The sequence below is a fragment of the Cinclus cinclus genome, chromosome 4 (assembly GCF_963662255.1).
Source record: "Cinclus cinclus chromosome 4, bCinCin1.1, whole genome shotgun sequence".
NCBI lineage: Eukaryota > Metazoa > Chordata > Aves > Passeriformes > Cinclidae > Cinclus > Cinclus cinclus.
Genome location: NC_085049.1, coordinates 49,933,276 through 49,958,043, shown reverse-complemented (window position 1 = coordinate 49,958,043; position 24,768 = coordinate 49,933,276). Strand labels below are relative to the sequence as shown.

The window sequence follows — 24,768 nt, the reverse complement described above, 5'->3', positions numbered from 1 at the left end:
CACTACAGCCTTCATTGCCTAAATTTTTACAAAGTGAAAAATAACTAAGCACAAGAAATAGTCAGTTAAATTGCCATAACCATTTCATTTTATGTCCTCAATTAATTCTAATATGAGTTCTCAGAGGAAAAAAAAAAGCACTAAAATCCTATGTGAATGTTGAGGGCAGCAGCATTGATTTTGCATTGCCATCACTTTTTTCACTAATTTCATGTTTCAGTAAAATACAGAGCAGAACAAGTGTAAAATTCAATGCATTTCCCAGATAACAACTGAAGAACAATAATTTCTATTGACATATTTGAGGTGAATGTCACTACTGCATTTGAAAGAGTGGTTTCTTAGTACAACTTCCACAAATTCTACCACAGAGAAAAATCTTCAGATTTTGGCTACTAAAAGAACATACATTTTTCTACCATCACAGTAGATAACGATGTTGCAGATATTAGTATTTTAATACAAAAATCTTAGTGATTTAAGCCTACTTACATGTTTACCATAGTGTACTGTGTGCAATGTAGAAATTATATATTAAATATATTCATCACCTTTGGACTTCTTCACTGAGATGATTTTGAACAGCAGTAATGTGTTGCTTCCCAAATGTCCTTGGGTGTTTTCAAAAGACATCCTGAAATTCTGTGCTCTCTTTCCCCTCCATTTAGCATGTGGCCACCTGTAACAAATCCTAGAACACCAGTGTCAGGTTCTCATCTTGCACTGTGTTTTGTCTAAGTTGAATGCCTCCTGTGTGTTCTTTAGAAGACACCAATTTTTAAGAAAGGATTCATGGTCTGCACTCACGTGTCCATGGAGCACTTAAGGAAATATGTAGCTGAAGACTGAAGGTTTTTATTCCTTCACAAAGACAGTCTGATTAATATTTTTAATAAAATGTTTGATATTGAATGTTTGCTAGCTTGTATATATTTCTTTCTATGTATTTTTTATATTCTTTTCAATATTATGTCATAAGGACAATTGATATTTCTAGTTATATTTTCTAAATATTCTAAGGTCCCAAGTATGAACATATTCAGCTGATTCAGAGTTGTACTTCTGTTAAGGAAGTAAAAATCTGAAGCGTCTGAATACGTTCATACTTGCACTGAGATGAAAAATTCAGGCTACTAAGGGTGTCCACTGCAATTTTGAATCTTTTTCTTTTTTTCCTCAGAATTCTGTGTCATGGCTAATTAGTTCTTCTTCATTTTATTTACTTGTAAAATTCTTTATGGGATTTTTTTATATAAAGATTTGTGACTAGAGTAAATCCCAGTGTCACAGATTTATCATTGAAGAGTAGAGTTTTGTTCTGCTATATTTATTTTAAAAATACTCCGAGATTGTATGCAGCCTTGTTTTTTTGCTGTGCCATATCCCTGTGTATCAAATACTTTGCTCTTAAACTATTGTAGGCTGTTATTTGCATTAAAGGGAAACAAAAGTTTATGTTTAGTAAAATAATGTTTAAGGGAGCATGGCAAATAGTAAAAAAAACCAATGTAAACTGTGACTTGCTACTTCCTCATTCTTTGCTCTTCCAAAACCTGCTGTGCAGCTATGAAGAAATTGTTTAAATATACATTAAAAGAGAAGTGAGATTGATGCTTGAAATATTTTTTGAAAAACTCTTCAAATCTACTTCATTTTTATGTCTGATAGAAATATTTGATTTAATGAAACCTTGGTTCCCCATGATTAGAAACTTGGGTGATTTAATGTCTTATTTTACTGAATAAATGATGACTGGAGATTAAAAATTCCCAGTTTCGTTTAGACCTTGAAGCAAACTTTCCATAAAATTAGTATCTCCATCAAAATGAGCATAAATCTATTCCAGTACATTCTTGTGTGTGTGTGTCTCTGTGTTTTAAAAGCATTTGATTTATAGATTGTGCATTGTGAAAACAAATTAAGTGCTACTACCATAATGTAAAAATAAGAAATCTAACTACAAATTATATTACATATACTCATACTGTTCATCTGTTTAAATGTTATATTATCTTTTTTTTTTTTAAATACTTGTAGCCTAAGTCTTCAGACTTTTGCCTTTGTGGAGATTGTATTTTTCTATGCATTAAAAACTGTGGCCAAATCTTAATTGTAATTTAGATTGCTGCAGAAATATAAAGATAGAGTCGTTCATTTAGTAGCAATATATTCTGTCTTGAATTCCGTACTGAAGTGCTTTTATTACACATTTTTACTATGATTATTACTGCATTACAATGCTCCCAACAGAGCTCCAGTAAAGGAGCAGGATGCCATTTTGTGGGGAAAAACACCTGAAACATGGTTCCTGCTCCATAGCACGTAACAGCATAATATAATAAATATAATATAATATAATATAATATAATATAATATAATATAATATAATATAATTAATATAATTAATATAATTAATATAATTAATATAATTAATATAATTAATATAATTAATATAATATAATATAATATAATGTAATATAAATTTGTCTCATGGTGTCCACTGCCCATAAAGCTGTTGACTGGACAGCATTACTGTAAAGCCCAGGTAGCACAGTGACCTGTGCAGTAGATTTGGTGAGCAGCAGTTACTCTTTTTACTACCACAGGAGCTCTGTAAATTGTCTTATATGACTCAGGCCCGCATCTGATACTCTTTGAATATTCTTGCTCCTAAAATCATAGAGATTCGTTCAGCTGGGATGATTGGTTAGCTGTTTCTACAGCAGAATAAGTAGGATGCAATCCAGTGGTTAATGTGTTCATAAGTATTGACAGATAGACTTGACAAAATCACATAACTGAACCTTTGACAGCTGATGGCTCTACTGGCATCTATTCAGGTGCACATTCTGTCGCATGATTGCTGTTCTGGGACTCTGCACAAATCCTGGTATGCTGTATGAATCCTATCACACTCACTGTGTTGCAACTCCATGCTTGGGAGTTAAATACTGGGCACATATCCCCTCATGCCTGGTTTCCTAAAGGAAGAGAGGCTGGGGCTGCAGGCAGAAAGGGACAGTGCTCTCTGTGAGGTCCTGCAGGTAAATAACTGTAGGACACAGTATTCATCATCAAATAACACAACCACTCTGCAATAAATCAGCATGTATGGACAGTTCTCTGGATCTTATGAGGTTGTTTAAGTTATTTTAGGGGTCTGTACAGTGTTTTATATTAATCAGTAAAGACGGATCACAGAGCATGCCTAACATTTCTCCACAACAGAAAAAAAAATATATCAATATATGACAGAGCTCTGTGAAGCTGAAGAAGATGCCTCAGGGATTGGTAAATGGATCTCCTCTACTTTATTCCAGGGAATTACAAAATTGGAAAGCTCTGTGTTTCCAGCACAGATTTTGCAGATTTCTAATTTACCACACATTCCTCACACAAAGCAGAAAAGAGGGAGAAAGAGGAGATGTCATGGCAGCCAAAGAAATACAATCTGAGAGAGCACAGGGATCATGCAAGCCAGAGGTGGTTGAGCATATTTCACAATCGTTTGCCAATACATCTGCAAACTCCAGGAGATAATGAAATTGGAAGGTTACTTGTATATAGTTAGTTTAGGATTGTTCATGGCATGAGATAAGACACCAGGATAATTTCAGTTTGGATTCAATGTCATCTGTTTGGCAATCTGTTTAGGGAGTTTAACAAATCAATGGAATGTAACTCTCACCAGACCTAATTTCATAAGGTCTCATTAGCAAATGCCTTACTTTAAAAATAGCAAATTACTGGAGTAAAGAACATAGTGCATAGGTAAAGGTGTGCTTAGCTGACATTCATTGTAGAGGTCACTATAGCATGTAAAAAGTATGTCCTTGAAAATTTTAATGTCTAATGTTTAATTTGTTCACAATATTCACAAAATACCTTTCATGAGACATCAGAAAGAATATATAATTTCTCTTTGATCTGTTATTTTGGGAATCATATACTTTGAAATGGATGCCACTTTATCCTGCACTGGAGGTGTGAATTCAGGTTTCAGAACACAGCTGCTTATCTTTCTGTCTGTGTCAGCGTTGGGGTCATTTAACATTTGTCAATTGACATTTGTCAAATGAGATGTTCAAGGAGATGAAGATAGTTTCATTGCAAGAATTAGACTTGCAATATATGACTGCAAGACAAAATGATTATTTACTGTTAATTATCTTTTTGCAGATCCATCTTGGTGAAAACACAAAACACATACCAAATATCCTCTGTTTTTAATCTGCTGGAATAATGTATTCTTTTAACATTTGCTCAATGTGTTTCTTTGGAATGATTATTCAATTTTCTGTAAATTTGTTAGATATTAGATGATTTGTTAAACTCATCTACTAACTCTCAAACCAATTTTAAATAGTATAACGATATCATATTATCTTTTTATATGTATGCTTATTACTCTCCATACGAATTTTAAAGGTATGGATAGACCTTACATGATGAATTTGTATGAAATATTTAAATTGATGGCATGGGTCAATAAATAAAATCAACTTTAAGCTTCACTAGGTTCATATTTATTAATCAATATTCCTATTAACAAATGAACCAGAAAATGTATCATCTGTGTTTTCTTATTGGATCACCTCAACCCCACAGTGCACATGCAGCTCTAAGAGTATTCTGCAAATTCAAATTCATAATTCGATTAACTAGCAAGAATTCCAAACAACGAGCCATAATATTCCTGTAATAGAAATAAACATAGAAATAATTTTATTTGGAATTCAAAATTTTTTAAAAAAATTGTTTGATTAGGAAATGGCAACATTAATAAATAGCAAATAATCTTCATTAATAGTAATGGAGACCATCAGTGTATAGGTGAAACAAGAGGAGCTGTAGAGGATTTGGCTTGGTTCAATCTATAGAAAATTAACTTGCTTGCTTAATTTGGCAGCTGAAGAGTGTGGTTTGGAAACCTTTAATCTCTTAGAATACGTGGTTGTTTACAAAAAGAAGGGAAAAAAAGAAGAATATGTATCATTCCACTACATTAGAAAAGGCTGTCATATTAGATTCCATTCTGCAATAATACTAGGATAAAAACATTATTTTAGAAGATCTCTATACTAGGAATGTCCTTTCTTATTAAAAAACAGATAAAATTTACATCAGTGAAGCCCATATCCTCGATCTTCACTGAAGAAACCTGGGGAAAAAATTACTACCAGTAAGATTATTATTAAAAAGTATTCAGAACTTGACTAGAATTAAATGGGTACATTTGGTTAAATACTTGAAATACAGACTGTTACTTACTGCACTGAGATTCAATTTCAACAGAGTGGGAATGAAACTTAGGTTGGGATTTCTTCAGTTTGCAAATGCACATCATGGTAGTGGTACATCAATTGTAGTTCTAGGATGAGGTTCATTTCCTTTCTGGATATTTCTCATATCCTATGTATCTGTTGTATATTTTCATGTTTTCTACAATCAATAGCAGAGATGGTGATTTTAATACAGATACACTGTATAGGAACATGTGATAAAACTGAATATATATGCAGAACTGTGGTTTTCATAACAGACATGTCCAGTCAAAATAAATCTAAACAATCTCAGATCTCTAGGTGACATTATGCAGACAAAGAATACAAAATTTCATTTGGGGCAAAGCGTTTTTACTCTTAGGGACATATATTGGTGTAACCAAAAGGGAAAACAGATTTGCAGTACAAATAACTAAACAAACTTCTTTTTCAAACTGAGCAGTATTTTTATTGAATTATATATCTTAAACAGGGACACTTTTCAATTAAATTCTTCATCTCCTAGGACAAATTACATAAAGCCCTAGAGGTACGAATATCTGTGTATATATTATCATAAATATAGACATGCACACTATGTATACATGTTTCAGTAACTTGTATATTTTCGAAAATAATTAATATTATAATGCCCTGCCAAATCCGTATTCAGCTCTGACAAGCTGGAAATGAGACCCTACCAATGAACTCCAGAGATTTTGAATACTAGTCTTTGTAAGAGTAATAATGAAAGAATAATAGTTCTGTTACTATTTTGTTGAGTTTGGTAACAAAAAAAAAGATGAAAAGAAAAGCAAGAGAAATTAGTCATCAGCTGTCAAATACACAACAATTAATTCAACCATGTAATTGATATTTATTACCATTTTCCTATTGTGCTAGTCTCTGTAAAAGATGCTTCTTTCACTGTGTTGTATTTCGTACAAATTTTGTGACAACTTAAAAGTAGTACATTTTTGTTTACTTCAGTAAGGGTTTCTGCAGAAAATATACCTGAAGTGCACCTGGTAGTCTGTGAAAAATCATGACTGATACTTTTCTTCACAATAGCACCTGCAGCATTTCTTTAAATTGCTCCTGTTCTGTTTTCAAAGGGCTGCTACAGAAATAAATGGTGCATGCTCTAGAGTATTTGTAATAGCACAAGACAGGTATTTGGTGCAGAATTCATAAAGAAGCAAGGGAGACTAATAAACTCTACTGCCAACCAGGCTGAAATATCAGTGTATTACTACTTTTAAAGTACAAAAATGCCTGCTGGCCCAGACACTCTGAGTTCAGGCACAGCCAGGGCTCAGTGATGGTGCAGATGGGCAGCAGGAGGTCCTGGGGTCGGTCAGTCCCCTGCTGCAGCCAGCTGAGTGCCACAGCTGTGCAGTGCCCCTGGACCACAGTGTCCTTGTCACCCACTCAAGCGACCTCCACAGACGTGTCCATAAAACACTGATAGCTAGCACCTTGTCAATGGTTATCACAAGCACAGACCATCAACAGTAAAGGACCAATGAGTTATATTTTCATGTTTTCCATTTAAAATTAGCAATGTGCCGCAGATTCAGAGCATTTCTGGTCACTTTTGCATTTGTCATTCATTATGTGCACTTCAGTGACGTGAAGGCAGAGTCTGAAAGCGCTAACCACCGTACAAGCAGGATTGCAGAGAGCAGTGCCAGTATCAAGATGGCAAGGATAGAACAATCAAGACATGCCAGAAGCTGCAGTAGCAAGAGGCTTTACCTTTCTTTGACAGAGTTTGAAGCATAGGAGGTGAAGACTTTAACTGTAAAAGATGTGTAACAGAGGGCTAGAGCTCAGTGTGCTACCTACCCACAGGCATGCAAGATTTGTTTCCATTGCTGTCTGACTTTCTACTACTGTCTGAATCACCAAGGCTCCCTCATGAGGATGATTTCTCCCTAATTACTATTTCTCCATAACAATGAAAGCTTAAGAGCGATATTAATAAAAGGTTAATAATCTCAAAAAGGGAAAACTCATTATGTAAATATGTTGAAAATATGTATTACTTATAACTCCCACAGGTTTTTTTTAATAAAGTAGTATTTTTCTTGATATGTCAGGACAGATTTTAAAGGACTTGACTGTGTAAAGTCTCTAGAAAGCTCTCTCCTAAACAGCAATAAAATACACTGTAATTCCAGGCAAATAGAAAATAAACCTAGCTGAGAGGCTGTCAGTCTTTGGTTTGAAACTGAAATTTGTGCTAAATAAACCCTACTTGATTCTTTTTGGTTTACATCATTTAATGGGAAAGAAGACAAAGTGCTAAGTATAAAAAAAATTAAAAAATGGTTTTTTCTTCCCCCAAAGTGGGCCCAATGTACACTGTTTGGGCTGATGATTATATTCCCTGCCTCTCAAACTTTTTTCAGCCTGAAAAGACCTTTTTATTTTGTTCCTTTGAAGTATGGGCTAATGATGATTAAAATGCTGTATGTTCCCTAGGCATATTAACCCCTAGCTATCATGAAAATAGAGCCCAAATTCTGTATTTGCCCTGTTAAACATACCTGGTTGTAAAGCTCAAACCCTGCATTGCTGAATGGAAAAACTAAAGCGCTCCAAAACTAAAGTAATCTTTATGGAGATTCCTTTTTATCTCCTATCCACTACATCTTCATGTATAGCTTGTGTGTTGAAAGATAAAATATTTTCATTTTATCTAATAAACCCAGTTCAAATCTTGCTGTTTTTTGCATCCTGATTTCTCCTTTCCTTTTTGTTGTCTTTCACAATATTCTAGTTTTTCAACTACCTTGTGAATAATTTTTTTATTTTATTTTTATATCTTAGTGTTAGCTACTAAGGTTAGTAATCAGATTGTTTCCCTTGTTAGATAGAAGGAATTTATGCTGTGGCTCACTGATTGATAATCTCATGTTATCTTTATTCATTATGAAATTTTCTTATTGCATTGTCCCTTTCACCACCATGGCTGATCAGTATGTACCTATCAGGTACTTCTCTGCAGATTAGTACTGGCTTATGTATTCATCTTCTGTTATATGCTGTATTTTAATATTTGAAATCAATATTCCCTTAACACCTGGATTCAAGCTATTAAGTATATAGGCATGATATGTAGATTTGGCCGTTTATGGAAATTGTGATCAGTTCAAATTTTGAGTTCAAACTGCTGAATCCTAATTTCATTTAAAACAAAACAAAAAAACAAAAACAACAAAGTCTGTAGATAATGGACACATATTCTGCTAATTTAGAGGGAATTTATGTGGGTAGTATAATGGAGGTATTTACCAAAATTTTAAGTTCAAAAAGCTGGGCTTTAGGAACTTTTAAATTATTTATTAGTTGAGACAGAAAGGCAGAAGTTGTGTAAGGTTATGTTCAGAATTATGACAGAGTATATGACAGTTTGAAACTGTGCCACTTGTTTTGAGGAATCTTTGTCATCTCCAAGATAGAATCAAAATCAATGGAAATTCTTTAAAGTTTTGATGTGCCTTGTGAGTCATAAAACCACCATGCAAAAGTGAAGTGAAAACCACCATGCTGAAGATCAATATGCCTATGAGAACAAGCAGAATGAATTTTTTTCAGATGAGGGGTATTTTCATGGACTTAAGCTACAGAATTTAGAAAGGTCCAACTAGAAAAGTAATACTCTACATTTGTTCTTAAATTGACAAGGGTTGCTTCATTTTTCTCAATCAAAAGGGAAAAAAAAGAACTTTTCAGTTCTGCTGAATTAGCTTGGCAAAGAAAGCAGAGAGACAAATTTAGACTCACTTATGGAGAGACTTGAAATTTTACTCATTTAGAGTCATGTTGAAGGGTGTTACTGTGGTCCAGATCAAGTGTACCAAATAGGAAAAAATGTCTGTGATTTTAGAAATGGAATATAATCCTTTGAGTCCACAAGCAGAAGCTGATGAGAACAAAAATGTGATGTATTTGATCATATATTAAAAGGTACAGTTTGGACTTCAGTCTTCAGGTTGATTGTCCAGTTTTGGGTACAATAATCCTAAATAGAATATACTTATCCACATTTATTTTCTATTAATCTGTCTAGGGGTGGGGGAGGAAGGGGTATTTATATTTGTTTTCAGTAGCTTTGATGCCATCCTCAAGAATATTACATTTTACTTTCCAGAGCAAAGAATGTAGCATGGAAACCATTAGGAATTTAGCATTAGAAGTTAGATAGTATGAAGGCACTTGGAAAGCTGTCTATGGACGTTTTTTTTGTAGATATTTTAAGCTGGATATCATAAGCATAAAAACAGATAGGCATTTCTCAAAAATAATATTAAAAACTTTTATCTGCATTGAGCAGTCATTTTCCTACCTAGATCTCTGCTATTATTGCTGTCTGCTGTCATTATGATCATTAGAATTTAAGAGGTTTTGGAGTCTACCCTGGAAAAATTTAGTTATCTGGTTTTTCAGCCAGATCATCAACCCTTTTTCCATGTTTTTGCAACCTGTTTAAAAGGATACACAAATTGTTCAGTGATTAAATAAGCACATTTGCAAAAAAAAATAATTGCACATTATTGAAATATTAATCAGAAAAAAAGTAAGTAATAAAAAGGAGTATGATAGGAATTAAAAACTTTTGCTTCAACGAAGTAAAAAGCAAAAATACTTGTAAGACACTGAAGAATTGCCATGCTTCCTTAGGAGAATTAATTCTATCTTAATATATTCATTAAATCAAGAATAGAACAAGTAGAAAAACAATTTAGCTGTGTGGTTCTTCACAGTTTAGATCTGTTATATGGTGACTACCCAAAAACTGAAACTTCTGCAACATGCCAGACTGCAAACTCTTTGTTGTTCCTGTATATATTTCCTCTGCATTCATTACAGTAATAGAATTATTGAAACCATAATGTTTAACAATGATGGATTTTTGGCAAAGTGATTGTTCCCAAACATTAAAAAAATCAAGAAAATTCCTCCAAATAATGATACTCAATATTGCACTAATTTATTTGCCTGTCATCTAAAAGGGATAATTAATATTCTTCTTATTTATTTACTTGGAATGTGCTGGTACCTAAATGCCCGTAGAGGCTACAAAAAATTTAACTCCTTTGAATACGTAATTAAATGATAACATTTTGCACTAGTGTTTAAAGAGTATTTATTCAGCTAAAGGGCTGTTAGGGATTTGTGTAGATACAGGTAATAATTCAAAATGAAGGCATAGTGATGTCTGCTTTTTGATGGATCAACAAAATATTATCATATGAAAAATCCAGATATATTGTTGCCTGTCAATCCTATCCTATGATGTCATATTTTTTTATGCTATGTGTAGTTGCTCTACATGCACCAGAATTTTATAATATGTGCGTTGAAGTATCTCAGTTTACCTGAAAGTATCTTTTAGCACTAATTGATGGCTAATTTTGTTTGGTGGAAGCCATAATTTCAGTGGTTTTGATTTGAGAACTATTTGAACCATAAAGAAAAAGAAGTAAGTGAAGCTATTCACAAATATTATCAACAAAAGCTAATCACAAAGCTAGTACAAATATTAAATTACTGATTGAGTAAAAAGCAAGACTATGCTAATGAGATTCTAGCAGTATTTTTTCTGTTACTTGAGACAGATATAATCCTTTTATTTAAGCAAAATGTTTTAAAGTTCAGTGTATCTGTACAATACCCAGAGACACAAATTGTCTCAGACAGTTTTAATTCCCACTTTTGTAGTTTCCTATAATTGCTTGGATGAAATGTTTCCTTCAAGTCTTGGTCTTGGCACTGAAATCATTGTGAGTACATGGCTTCTAGAGGGGCTGTAGCTTGGAAATTTTAGTGAGCAGTGAATCAGTCTGCTCACACAATTTCATATTACAGCAATTTTCAACATTTATTTAGAGGAAGAATTTTTTAAAGTGGTGCTCTTACATCTCAAATGTTGGTCAGACTGATTCAAATGGTCATTAAAATAAGCACTTAAATATAACTTAAACACATTTGAAAAGTTTCAAATTAAAATTAAATTATTCACATCAAAGTTTATCTTAATGTCAATTAGAATTTCATTTCATTTCATTTCATTTGGTTTAATAATTGTTCCACAAAATCTTGGCTGCTGCACACTCTTATCGGGTAGTACTACCTAAAATTCTCCTTCCTACCCCACGCTTTTGTGTTCTAGGACAGGACAGTCTTTCAGGGTGTTTCTGACTGAGGACCTATGCAGACAAAATATGGTGACAGAAGCCTTAAAACTTACACCAGCTTTCCAAAAATGGCATCTATGCATCCTACTGTTATTCTACTGTGTTTATAAATATATAATGTTATTCTTCAGGTAGATAATTTAGTGTATGTCCTCATAAAAGCAGAAAAATACAGCTATATCTAACTGTACAATTTAACAAAATAAATAAGCTAGATCTTTCAGTTTATCATAGCACACAAGGTAAAAAAAAGAATAAAATTAGGACCTAAATCTTTCTAGGCTGTTTATTGCCTGAGAGCAAGCCACAAAGCCAGAGAGAAAGCACCTTATTTTCCAGTAGCTGCATGGGAATTTTAGTAGCATTACCAATAAATAAGCAATATTTTAAATACAATAAAACCTACTTGTGTATGTGTTAAAGCAGTCAATGAATAGTAGAGGGTGTTAATGTACGTGCGTTTCTTAACAAAACAGATGTAAAATCTAATGTATGTTGCTGTTAACAGATGGAAGGCTGACAGAAAACTAGCATTCTGTTTTACATCACTTGGGTTTGATTCATAGCCTCTTGGTACTGTTTTCCTATAGCACAAATCTGGCATTCATTGAATTCCATTATAAAAGAGTAAGTCTTGTTCTCAGAGTACTAAAAAAAACCAATGGCTAACTGCTGGTTCATGTTTCAAGCTAAAAAAAATGTCCTACCACAAAATCAGGATAGAAGACAAGGTCGTGTTGACTACCATGTCATTTGTTCCTTTATATCATTAATGGCCTTAAGATACCATTAGTATGTTTGGGTTTTAAACCTCTGCATATAATGACCTAATTTTGAAAATATTACAAATGGCCAACATAGGATTGATTTGTTAATAGATTTTAAAAATTGCCTGCTCAGTATTTTTCTGGTTTATTGTATATATTTACCACTTATTTTCTTTCTTTTGCAGATTGTAGCTTTGCGTGAACAAAATGCACACATTCAAAGGAAAATGGCAGCTGGGGAAGGGTCTGCTGAATCAGAGCATATTGAAGGAATGGAGCCAGGGCAAAAGGTTCATGAAAAGGTATAAAATGTTAGTTGTCATTAAATCTAACAATCCATATAATAAATAATCAGGCTTTAGATTTTATGAATGTGAATATTTTATGGGGTGTCCATTTGGAGTATTATCTGCCTACTGAAACCAATATGAAAAAATGAGCTTGTTAATGGGAAACAAAAGCAAATGGGTAGGTCCTTGCTCTTTGATAGGTTATGGAGTTAGATCTATAGCTTATAACAAACTTTGCTTGGAATTTTTGCATAATGCTACAATTATGAGTACTGTATACTTCTTAGTGATCCTTTTTACATTGCATACAGAAGATCAAGGTGTAGTAACATGCGTATGTGGAAGGCTGCATATGCAAACATTCCTGCAAAAAGAGATCCTAACGGGAGAACAGAGACCTGGAAACTAGAAAAAGTAATTTTTATCTGTGCTGCCTATAGATATTCTTCAAATTTGTGTCCATGCTCTTATAGAGAGAAGCTATTTACTTAGCACTCCTTCAGAAGGAAATAAGTATATAGAATTCATGCCAAGTATTTGCTGCTTAATGCTGAAAGACAACAAAATGTAGAGACTGATTTGGGAAAAAGGCTTTCTTCTTAGCCTTAGATTTTGACATTGATAAAAACCAAGTTGAGCATCTTCCTCTCTTGCTTCAGAATTATTAAATTAAAATGATAGCATAACACAACGTTTGGCAGCTGAAATGAGTAGAGCTGCTGCTGGATCTCTAATTGTGCATTTTTGTGTAATGCCTTATGATGAACAGTGGCATAAATCATACTTAGTAAAAATAGCTGTCATCATTGTTTATTTTATAGTCAATCCAATTTACAATGGTGCACTTGCAGTGCAGGCATTAATTTTGCACATTTTGCAGTTTATGTGTATTTTCCTTTGAGTAATGCATATGGTTGAGAAACACACAGTAAACAAATACTGTTTAGCCACACTCCCCTTTCTGCAAAATCTTACCCACAGACACATCAGTGAAATTTTGATGAAGTGTTTGTTCTCCCCTCTCAGTTGTGCTTTTAAATACCACTACACTGTTTAGCTGAAAATGTCTGATTTCCCAGTTTCTTTGCAAGCCTGATTTGACCCACTGGGCTCATTGCTTACAAGCAGAACTAAGGGGAAATAAGACCATCCTATAAGAAATCTGCATGTTTAAAAACTAATGAGAGGAATAAAATCCAACATAGCATATTATTATCATCATAATTTTTTTTAATTGAATGTTTCTAGAATAGTAGGTGCAGAGGATTTCTATGTCCTAACAAAAATAATTTACGTTGGTCAGGTTAAGCTGAAATTAAGGTTTCTGCTTATAGATTTTGCTCCTTATGGTAATGAAAGCATACTGGATAGGGAATTAAGAGGAGGCTGTATTGACACCAGACCAACCAGTGCACTCTAATTCACATCCTCTACACTAGCTGCTCTCTACCTTTCTACATTTACCTTGGTGGCTGTTATCAATTCCTTATTATTTAGGAAAGAGAAACTTAAAAGCTAGAAAATACAGAAACTTGAAAAGAGGCCAACTTGCACAAAGAGTAGAGCTTTAAAGTACTTGGAAAAATTCTTACAAATAACACCTGGCAAAGATCACCTGCTGTGGGAATTAAGATGTAACCTTATCAGAAATGTTATCAGTTATCAGATATTCTCCTACTGAGATCTGTGACCATTTGCTGCCACCCAGATCCTTCACTTAATCTCTAAGGACAATTGCCTGATTTCCCCACAAGTGAAAGCCAGGAAAGGGAGAACTCCCAGTGAATAAGGTGCCCATTAGGAAGCCTGGGGAAGCAGCTAGGGATGTTGCAATGGTTGGACTGAACAGCCAAAAATAAGATCCTGTGAATAAGCAGTTTGTTTTCAAATAAAATCATTATTTCTTACTGGTATTTATTTTAACTTTCTCAAGAACCATGAAAGTTGAATTATTCAGTAAAACAGTATTTATAGAAATTACCATAGGCAAATTAGGAAGCATAGAAGTTGCTTTGGAAAAGAGGAGTTATTTTGATGTTGTCCACCATTACAGTATTCCTTTCAGTTGTAATTATATTTTGTTTGTTTCTCTCTCATAATGGAAAATATTCCTAAATTGTGTTCTACTTATTTTAATTCAAATATATAAAAAGATCATTGCAATAATTCTTCTGAAGTTAATGGAGTTTTATCAGAGATTAATAAGCCTGAGAACAAATATTTTTATCCTCAAAGATGCCATGGCTGTATCAAAAAGTTTCTTGCTGGACAAATTCACTTCATCATGAATTTCTGTTACCCTGAATGCACAAAAGCTAAGTATGTAAGTGAAGTGTAAATCAGGGTGTTTCTTCTTGGAAGCACACTGGTCTTACCTGTAGTAAGGGAAGTTTTGCTGACAAAAATTGGTAATTCCCTTCAGAACAATACCAGAAACAATTTGAAACAGATACATATACCAGGATTGGTGAAACGGCCTGATATTTATGGTGCAATGAAGACCAGATGTTACATTTCATGAGGAATTCAGAGCAGTATATACTTACTTTTGGCAAGAACAGCTGGGTCTATATAATAAACTTCAGGCTGTCACATTTAGCTTATTTAAGAATTGTGTTTTTTCTTCTTACTCATAGCATTAATATATTGCAATAATTAAATCAAATGCTTAAAATGAAATCATTAGGTTATGAATAGAAAAATCTGTGAAAACACTGACAAAAATTGTAGGGATTTCATCCTGTAGGAGTAAAAGGTGTTTTGTCAAGGCAAACATAGTGGGCTAAAATGTTCAGAGTGCAAATCAAATACAATTAATAAAAGTAGCAAATGTCTTTCAGAGCAATCATCAGAATCTGTTCTTGTATTTGGACTTGGTTATTTTTGGATTTTCATGTTTTGTATGATTAATAGAAAACTGTAGAAAACTTCCAATTGCAGTTTTTACTGAAAAGAAGTTTATATCGCATACACGCCTTTGTTTTGAATAAATAAAAAGAAAAATCTTTCAAGTGGCAGCATAGTGAAATGGCAGAGAATGGAGTGAAGAAAGGACCTATGTATAAAAGTGATGTATAAAAAAATATTGGGAGCTGTGATCTTTGCCCTGGGGCATATACATTCTACATTAGAGAAATAATACAAAATAAATTTGATAAGCAGATGATGAGCTTGTTTACAAGCAGTGCAGATACCTTTCTCTTTTTCTCATTATCTCTTTCTGGATTGATATTGATAAAGCTAATTAAAGAATCATGTGCTGAGGGGCACTTAATGAAGGTTGATGGCTTGACACACCTGGGGAGGTGAGGAGTATTGAGTGAAAGGAAACATGGATAAAAGCTTCAGCTGGGATTGTGAGCCTTAATGAATCTAGGGACAGTATGCAGTGTTCTTTCAGAAAGTGTCAAGGCAAATATTTTGTAAGTACTGTTCCCCTTAATAGTTTAGTGTGGCTGCATGGCTATGAATCCTTTAGTGCTCACACTGTAGCACAGAGAGCTGCATTGCTTACGAATTGCTTAAATGATAGACTTCAACAGTCTTCACAGATCTTTGTCAAGAAATCAGTTCTTTGCTTGTTTCATGTAAATTAGCGTGCCTTTCATTCATGCGCGTTTCTTTTCCTTTTTATCCATCAGAAGCCCCTATATGCTGCTACATTTTAAACCTGTTAGAACACAGATTTAAAGGGGGAATTTTGCAGGGGAGTATCACTTTTCGAGTGCTGTTGATAGCTGACAGCATTGCTGTCAGGAAGGCTGTCTGACCTCTGCTGGATGATTTACTGCAAGGAGTTGCCAGGATGTAATTTCTAATGGTAGAATGGGGAGACTACTAAGAAAAGGGTGTTAATCATGGCAAATGATTGTTTGTGTGTGTAGTTTGGTTTGAACAGCTAGATAGCCCCTACAGCGAAGGAGCAATAACTGATTTCTGTCTGTGAGAGCTGAGAAATTCTTCTAAACGTGTAGAAGAGATAGGCTGGCATTTGGGAAGGGACCAGCAACAAGAAAAAAAAAGCTCACCCAGCAAGAGAATGCCCTCGCCTCCCTCAATTTGCAAAAGGACTAAAGTGGGACAGGTGATCACAGGCATCAGAAAGATGAATAAGAGTTGAGAGCTGATCAGGAAACAGACATTCTAGATCTTAAATTAGTAACAAAACCAGGAGTCTTTTGACGGCTCAGTAGAAAGAGCAAGAAAGTGAGGATGTTTAGAGAGGAAAGTGCAAGAGAGGGTAGCTATTTTAACATCAGTAGTGGGGTAGGGAAGAAAAATATCTGTTGAGAGAATATTGTATTTGGTAGCTGATTAGAGGATGGAGACAATTTGGAATAATTGGAGACCTCTAATGATCAGATTACTGCCTGACACAGACCAAAATGTGTGAAACAACCTAGAAAAGTAGAATGATTTTCAAACACGGGGGAATCAACTACTTAGAAATGACTGTGACAGCTCAGGTTTAATGCTACTGGTTTTGGCATAGCTTTACACACTCTAGTTTGTGTGCTGGTTACATGGATGATGATCGTGCTGCTTTTGCTTGTTTAGTTGTCCTTTGGGTTTGGTCTGCTGCATAGCAATGTGGCTCTGTCTGCCAATGTGTGTCTATCTGTTTCTTTTGAATGTTTTGCATGAGGCATTTGAATGGAATGGGGTGGAAGAACTCTATAGTAAAAAGCATCCTTTGGTAGCTTATTTATTCTTCTACCTTAAATAGAATCTGTAAGTATTACTGTTTCCAGCATTGATTTTTACTCTTGCTTTCATAAATGTAAATGAGCTGAATAATTTAGCTTGGAGGCTATTTTACATACTTTTTGATATTCCTGTACTATAGCATTCAGATAGGTTTATTTGACCTGTGACGTAAACTGTATTTCTGTCTTTTCCCTAATGATGTGGCCTTCATTACAAGATTTTCTAAGTTGAAAGGAGCATCTCCATCATTATAGAACTAAAAATAATCTTTTTTCCCCTGCAATTTGAGGCAAAAAATTCCAAATTTCCATGTGAGGACCATGGTGCAATGGGGATTTGTTGTGCAATGAACTTGCCAATGTTCCTTTAAAAAAAAAAGAAGTGTCAGTGTTATTTACCATTTAAAGAGTGTCCTAGTAAAGACTAGACATGAGGCATATCATTTTAGGGTATAAATAAGCAAAACCACAAATAAAAAGGGAGACTACACATACACACAAAAACCCCAACCATACAACCCAGTATAAAAGTATAAAAATACTTGTTTCTTCTAGGAATTCTAGAAGACCAGACTTCTAAATTTTTAGATTACTTTCAGTTATTCAAAGGGACCTTATGGTTAGACAGAGTCTAATTTAGTTCTCTGACATGGAAATGCTTGTGCATATGGGCATCCTGTGAATCAACTGTGCTCGTATTACCAAAACTAAGAGCCAAAAAATGGGGAGTTCTGTACATTAATGAGTCCTGTCTCTGCTGCAGTTTGTTCAGAGATAACCTCATGAGGTGTTGTTAGTTTCCTTCTCACCACTCTCTGAGGTTAAAGTCTGGCAAAAATACATAAATTATTACTCGTGGATAGTATTTGGACCAAATATTTTGTGTCAGCTATTTTCCAGCAGGAGAAAAAATATCACCTGGAGATGCTTTTTTTTTTTACTGTTCTTGGGTTTTGCCTTAAAAAAAATAAGTTTCCATGTACATTTTATCACATATTAAGTTGAACATAAGTACAAAATAAAATAGAAAATAACTTTGCTGTATAACCTGAGATAATTTTATCATTTCATCTGCAAAATTCTGTAGACTGGTGTCCCTACTGGTTTTATCATGTAACTCAAATTAGTTTGCCTCCAGTGTTATTTTGCTAGGGCTTAATTGAAAGGGCAGGATGAATTAGATTAACAGAGACTACAACATTCCAGATTAGCTTTACTCTAAAATTTGTCATGGTGTTTGGCTCTTTCTCATGGTGTTCTTCTCTCACCATTGTTCTTGGCTTTTTCTAGTAACCTAGTGTGCAGCTGCTTTTCCTTTTATTATTTCATGTAGAGTAAAGCAGTAATATAGGGTTATGGTTATTTGTAATGCTCCAATTTGCTGTCCTTCTCCCTGCTGACACTCCTATGTGAGCAGCAGATTGTTTTACTGCTATGCTTTTTGGATCTTGAAAGAAAGAAAACTATGTTCCAGGAATGCTCTTTTCCTTTTCATACTGTTCACTGGCAGGGAACATTTACTTTCCTCCTCCATTCCCACAGACCTTAAGAAATTAAAAATTTACTTCTCCCCCCCCAAATATTTCTTGCTTAATCCCTATTATCCCCTCATTCCTGTCTCTGAGTGTGTCACCTGTTATAGTTAGTACCATCACTGTCATCAGATTCACTTGATGATTATTCCATCCTTTCTGTTTCCTCTCCTGTCTTGTTTACTATATTTGGGTGAGTGTAAAGGCTTTATGAAAGAAGAGTGTATTTGAAACCCATAGTAACAACCATGTTATTAATGTTATATCATTTCTTTGTCCAGTGTGTTGATATGGTGATGTAACAGGAAAAAAAAAAAATCTCAGCTTACAAAAACCCACAACAGGTATCCTTTTGCTGTTGCTCTTTCCCTCATTCCTCTCAGGAGAGGAGGAATGGAAGTGCTGCATTGCTGGGTAGAGATATCATTGCTCATAAACCTTTGTTTGCTCTTACCTAGCCCAAGAAAAAACATCTAAAGCTTTTCTTGAGCCTTCCAGTCCAATGCCAGCTAGATTTCTCATGTGGCTGAGAAACCTGTGGGAAGGGGCAGGAGCAGAGGCCAGAGACCCTAACTGTGTGTAGCAGGGGAGCACACACTGCAGCTGTGTGTACCTGCCCTGTCTGTAGAAGGCAAGAAAGATGAGGAGGAAAATATATGATGATGCCACTTCTGCAGCACTGAAGTCTGAATAAGTAAATGTGATAGAAACAGATGGACTATTTGTATTGGGCAAACCAGTTAGCAAAAAACCCCCAAAACACTGAAGCGTGTGAGCTATTTGCCACATTTCTTTTTTCAAGGAAAAAGCCATTGGTCTGAGATTGTTTCATGTGAACTAATTAAAATTAATGAGTGTGTCCCTATGTTTTTCATTACCACCTTTGATAGACAGCATCATAAAATTTGTTGAAGACTTTATCTGGATGGTTAATTCTAAGACAGATCTGGGATCTGTATGTTTTTTATTTTCTCTGCTAGAATGTTTTGACCAGTTACAAAGTTTTCGTTAGCATTCCTTCCTTAAAGATTTCCTAATTGTTTTTTCTGAAATGGTCTCCTTTAGTGCTTCAGATAATAATTAGCAGAGATCTATTTGATTTCATTGTCTTAAACACTGAACTAATAGTTTATTTACAAAGGATTGTAATTAATATGCAGCAACATTGTAATTGATTTTTTTAATTGCAAGTGTTGCAATCGATGCAGAGCATCAACAAGAAGAAGCTCCTTGAATACCAGGAAACAAAAAATTTCAACCTGATTAAAAAAAATCAGCCAGAGAAAGAGCAGGGAAAACCATCAAACATGGACATAAAACTGATAATAGAGAAGATGCTGCTGTTCTGTCCTTCCAGCTTATTCCATAGGAGATTTCTTCGGAGAAGGAGAAATTCCTTCTCCTTTCACTAATTCAGAAAATGAATTTGAATCACCAACTACAGAATACCTTTTGCTTCTACTGACACAGAGTATTTTCACATTCTTGTTCAAGCTATTTTCATGTGGGAGAAAAGGGAAATTATTGCCATAAATGTTGATAAAAACCCTTCTTAAAAACAGAGGAATGTTTGAACAGTTTTTTCTCAAATTAATACTTAATAACTTTCTACCTGTGGTCTTTTGAAGTGATTGCTGTATGTGATGTACCTATAAAATAATAACAGGCACAAAAGTGACAAAATGTCAGTTAAAAGCCCTTGGTATACTTTCAAAGCGTGTTTCAAAATTCTAAATACACTGGATTTTAAAGTGAGTTTTTAAAATTTCATTTGTGCATTTACAGAAAGCTTTTTTTAATCCTGATCTTACTAAGGAAAATTAAAATGATGACATTTTTAGTAAGTTGGAAGTTTTAAATACAAGCTAACTCTATATATGAATACAGAAAAAAATGCAAAGTAACACTGAATGACGACTAGAATTAAAGCACTTTGTGAAAAGAGCTCATTGAAGAATTATGAGGGAAGTTAATGTGCATAGATCAAAATACATGCATACATAACTGTCAATCACAGCATTGATTTAGTGGTGAGAGACAAATTCTAACTGCAGTATCACTTGTCTTTCCCAAAATCTTCGCTACTAATAAATTAGTAGAAAAAAACTTTTTCAAATTTAATTTGTATTTGGGTTAGTTATTCATGTCTTAGGGAAAAAAATCTTCATTAATGAAAAGAGAATACTCCTCTTGCAGTGAACATACTCCCAGATACCATGGGTGTCCATTTCATAATTATCAGGGTTTATGTCACATAAGGTACATGAACATATGCCATTTATTGCATTTGAGATTTGGCATTTGGCTTATTATAACTTTGCAGCATTCCTGGTCTACCCTTCATAGAACTGTAGGGCAAATTCCATGCAAGATAAAATTTGCTAACCTGTGAAAACTGCTAAAATTGCTGGATGAGATTATAGCTGTAAAACTATAGATTATGATTGTCATAGATAAAAACTTTATTTTAAATTTTCAAAGTATGAGGGTACGGCTGTCTTATGCTGTTTGAGTGTTTGATTACTATTTAGTTTGTGACAGCTGCATATTATTATTAAATTATGCATATTGATTCAAGCTGACCAACTGAATACTTTCAAAATATCAAGCTAAGTATAAATAAGATTTTAATTTGCTATGCTCATCTTACCATGGTGTCCTGAAAGTAGATCAATGATTGTTCAGCAGCTAACATAAAATATCTAAAATATAATTAGGTAGAATGAAGAATACAACTTTGAAAAAGAGCTACTAAATGTAGTGAATTTTTAAAGTAATTTTATTCAGGGATGAACAGTGGAGCAGGTGATCTTGATCTGGGTTCGTTTGATGACTGATTGAGCAAAGAATGCTGTAAAAGCCATTAAACAATGTTCTTAGAATGTGGTAGAAGATTTGTGTATAAATATATTTTGACAGTAATAATACAAAATGCTAATGAAAGTTGGTTTCCCCTCAGACCCTGCTAGGGATTTTTCATATATACATTGCTATACACCCACTATTATCACCTGAAGGACAATAAGCACCTTTGAGGACCAATATTTTTGTATAATGCTTAAAATAATAATTGCAGCAAAATACTTTGCTCCTGTGTTTCATAATATGATTTTTTCCAATAAAATTGTACATAATCAAGAAAGTTAATGACAGGTTAAGCACTTTGGTTTTATTTTTTCATAGTGCAGGTCAAAACAAATATTTCTGATTTTGTTCTTTATGCCTGTTTTTTTGACATGAGAGAATTAAATTTGTATGAAACTATAGGCTTAGCCAATACTGGAAAAGGTTAATGTGAATATCTGTTGTAATGAGGCAATACCAACAAGTTCTGTTGGCGAATGCACTTCTATCCTGAAATCATTTGCTTGCAATAAAAATCATATTGCTGAGATCATATCCCAAATATATGTGCTACAGAATCTTGATTTTATTTTTTTTTCTTTGTAACTGTATTCATACCAAGGCTTTTGGCAGCACATAAATTACTTCAGCAGAATTTTTTTCTAATGCAAATTTAACTGGTATGTTGTCTGTACTGAAAGCAGTTTTTGGTACACTGAGTTTGTGATTTATTAATGTTGTTTCCTGTCTGCAGCAGGGTATATTTTGCAAATGACATTAACTTTATTAAAATTAAAATGCTGTGTAAGTTTAGTTAAGACCAATGAAATCAATCTGCTGATTTTTAGAAGTATTGTTGTAATCTGTATTCAAATAGTCATAATGCCAAACTAAACCTTTTTATGTGCAATATTCTGCTCTTAATACAAGTTTTTACATCTGTCATGCTACATTCTGGAATCCATTTGTATGAGTTAATCTTCTGCTATTTTTTCATACCTATACCTATCTTATCTACCATGAAAATGTTTTTTTCCTTCCTAGTTACTTCGGTAATTTTCAAAATAATCTTTGCTTTAGAAATTCTTTAGCTAGAGCCCACATTAAAAGATAATTAATCAATGTCACTTCTCCATTGCCAGCGCCTTTCAAATGGCTCAATAGACTCAAATGATGAGGCAAGTCAAGTTGTTGAACTTCAGGAGCTATTGGAAAAGCAAAACTATGAAATGGCACAGATGAAGGAGCGTTTGGCTGCTCTGTCTTCTCGGGTGGGAGAGGTAGAGCAGGAAGCAGAGACTACGAGAAAGGAGCTCATTAAAACAGAGGAAATGAACAGTAAATATCAGAGAGACATTAGAGAGGTAAGGAATTCACCATGTTCGCCTCATGTTTCTTGATTGTTTTTCCTGCGATATCCGCTACAAACTGATAGAGGCCAATGTATATAAGCAGCAAAAGTTGAGCACTGATGAAAGAAAGCCCTTAAACATAGCAGAGAGAAAATTAAGGAAGAGTAATAGAAATTTATTCCTTTCTCTCAATAAATGAAAGTAAAATTTAATTTTCCATCTCTTTCCTCCTCTTAAATTTGTGGCGTTTCTCAGTATATCATTTCTTAGGCATATATTCTCAATATGCGTGGATGGTTGATTTCTAGAATCTGTTTTAGTATGAGTCAGTTATTTTTCTATTACATTGGCTTTTAAGTACACACTGGGTATAGTATCAGTGCCGTGGCTTAATTGGCAAGGTGGAGTTCTGTCATAGGCTGGACCTGATGATCTCAAAGGTCTTTTCCAACCTGGTGCTGTGATTCTGTATCACAGCTATTAGAAATCCCAAAGAATTCTCTTTAAAACTGAAGATTTACTTCAGAGCATACGTTACACTTCTGTCTACTGTTTGCATGGAAATTAAACTGGTGTAAAATTAGGTACTATTTTAATAGCACGGTTCCTGATGGGTTTTTTTTCTGTCACATTAGGCAATGGCACAAAAGGAAGATATGGAAGAAAGAATAACTACACTGGAGAAGCGCTACCTCAGTGCTCAGAGAGAATCCACCTCCATACACGACATAAATGATAAGCTAGAAAATGAACTGGCAAACAAGGAAGCCATCCTGCGCCAGGTGCCGTACCTGCCTTAGCCAGTTGTTTTCTTCATGCATAATGAAAATCAATATCAATTTACTATAAGAGGTTTCTATTAGGTTAATCTTTTCAATTTTAATCAACAGATCACTTAGTCTAAAAAATCCTAAATTGTTCAGGATCTCTAAATTTTGTATCAGCTACTACAGCTGTGAACAGTAATTTCAATGTGTACATTCGATGTTGGAAAATAACTTTTCTGATAGACTTGCATATGTGCATACAGTCTTGTTTCCTACATAGTGGAATATCTTTGCTTCTTGTGTAACAATTTTGGAATTTTATTGTCCAAAAAATAGCTTGAGCTAAAATAATTCCTTTCTGCAGGAAAGGTCAAAATTTGCATGCAGTATATTCTAATGATTTTACAGATGAATAGAGTGCAAATAAAATTTTCAAAAGCTAAATTAACTGTGATGTGAATATGTTTTAAGAAAACTTATGACTGTGCAGCTTTGTCTCACGGTACTTTGTTTCCATGGTGATTCAAAATCTGGAATTTAAACTGAACATAAAACACTGGTTTGTATTTCAAAGAATAAGGCATAAACCGAAAGCAAACATGAAGCAAATATAATTCCTACTGCACCATTCAGGCCCAGCCTCAGTATCAGACTTCTTTCTTTCCTAGCATGTCTTTAAACAATTTAAAGTGCTGTATGGGAAATTAGCCTGTGTGATGTGATAATCTCTGTTTCTACAATTGTATGCAGATATATTTGCACACATATGCACACATCCCCTTGTATCTCTGTGTGTGTGTATATATATATTTGACTACTTCTTCTGGGAAATTAAACCATCAGAACTCAAACTCTCGAGTTTTGCCAGCTTCCTTAGGCTATTTTAAGAGGTATCTTCAACTGTCAGGGGAAAAACCACCCAATGATGGAGAAAGTAAGGTACTGGTATCTGAGTTCTTATTGTTGCCAATGTAAGTCATGCTGTGCTGCAGAGTTCTGCCTGTTCAAAGAAAGAATCAAAACAACTAAGCTTAGAATAA

At 34.2% G+C, this 24,768-nt stretch overlaps 1 protein-coding gene across 7 annotated transcripts in view; it reads left to right on the top strand.

The window, feature by feature from the left end:
• The window catches only part of PPFIA2 (PTPRF interacting protein alpha 2), a 264,534-nt gene that overhangs the window by 180,776 nt on the left and 58,990 nt on the right, over positions 1 to 24,768 (top strand). For all 7 annotated transcript variants that reach the window (XM_062491235.1, XM_062491236.1, XM_062491231.1 and 4 more), the window contains 3 exons: positions 12,423 to 12,539; positions 22,752 to 22,973; positions 23,597 to 23,743. In XM_062491235.1, the coding sequence (XP_062347219.1) occupies positions 12,423 to 12,539; positions 22,752 to 22,973; positions 23,597 to 23,743 (486 nt within the window). The remainder of the gene's footprint in view (positions 1 to 12,422; positions 12,540 to 22,751; positions 22,974 to 23,596; positions 23,744 to 24,768) is intronic.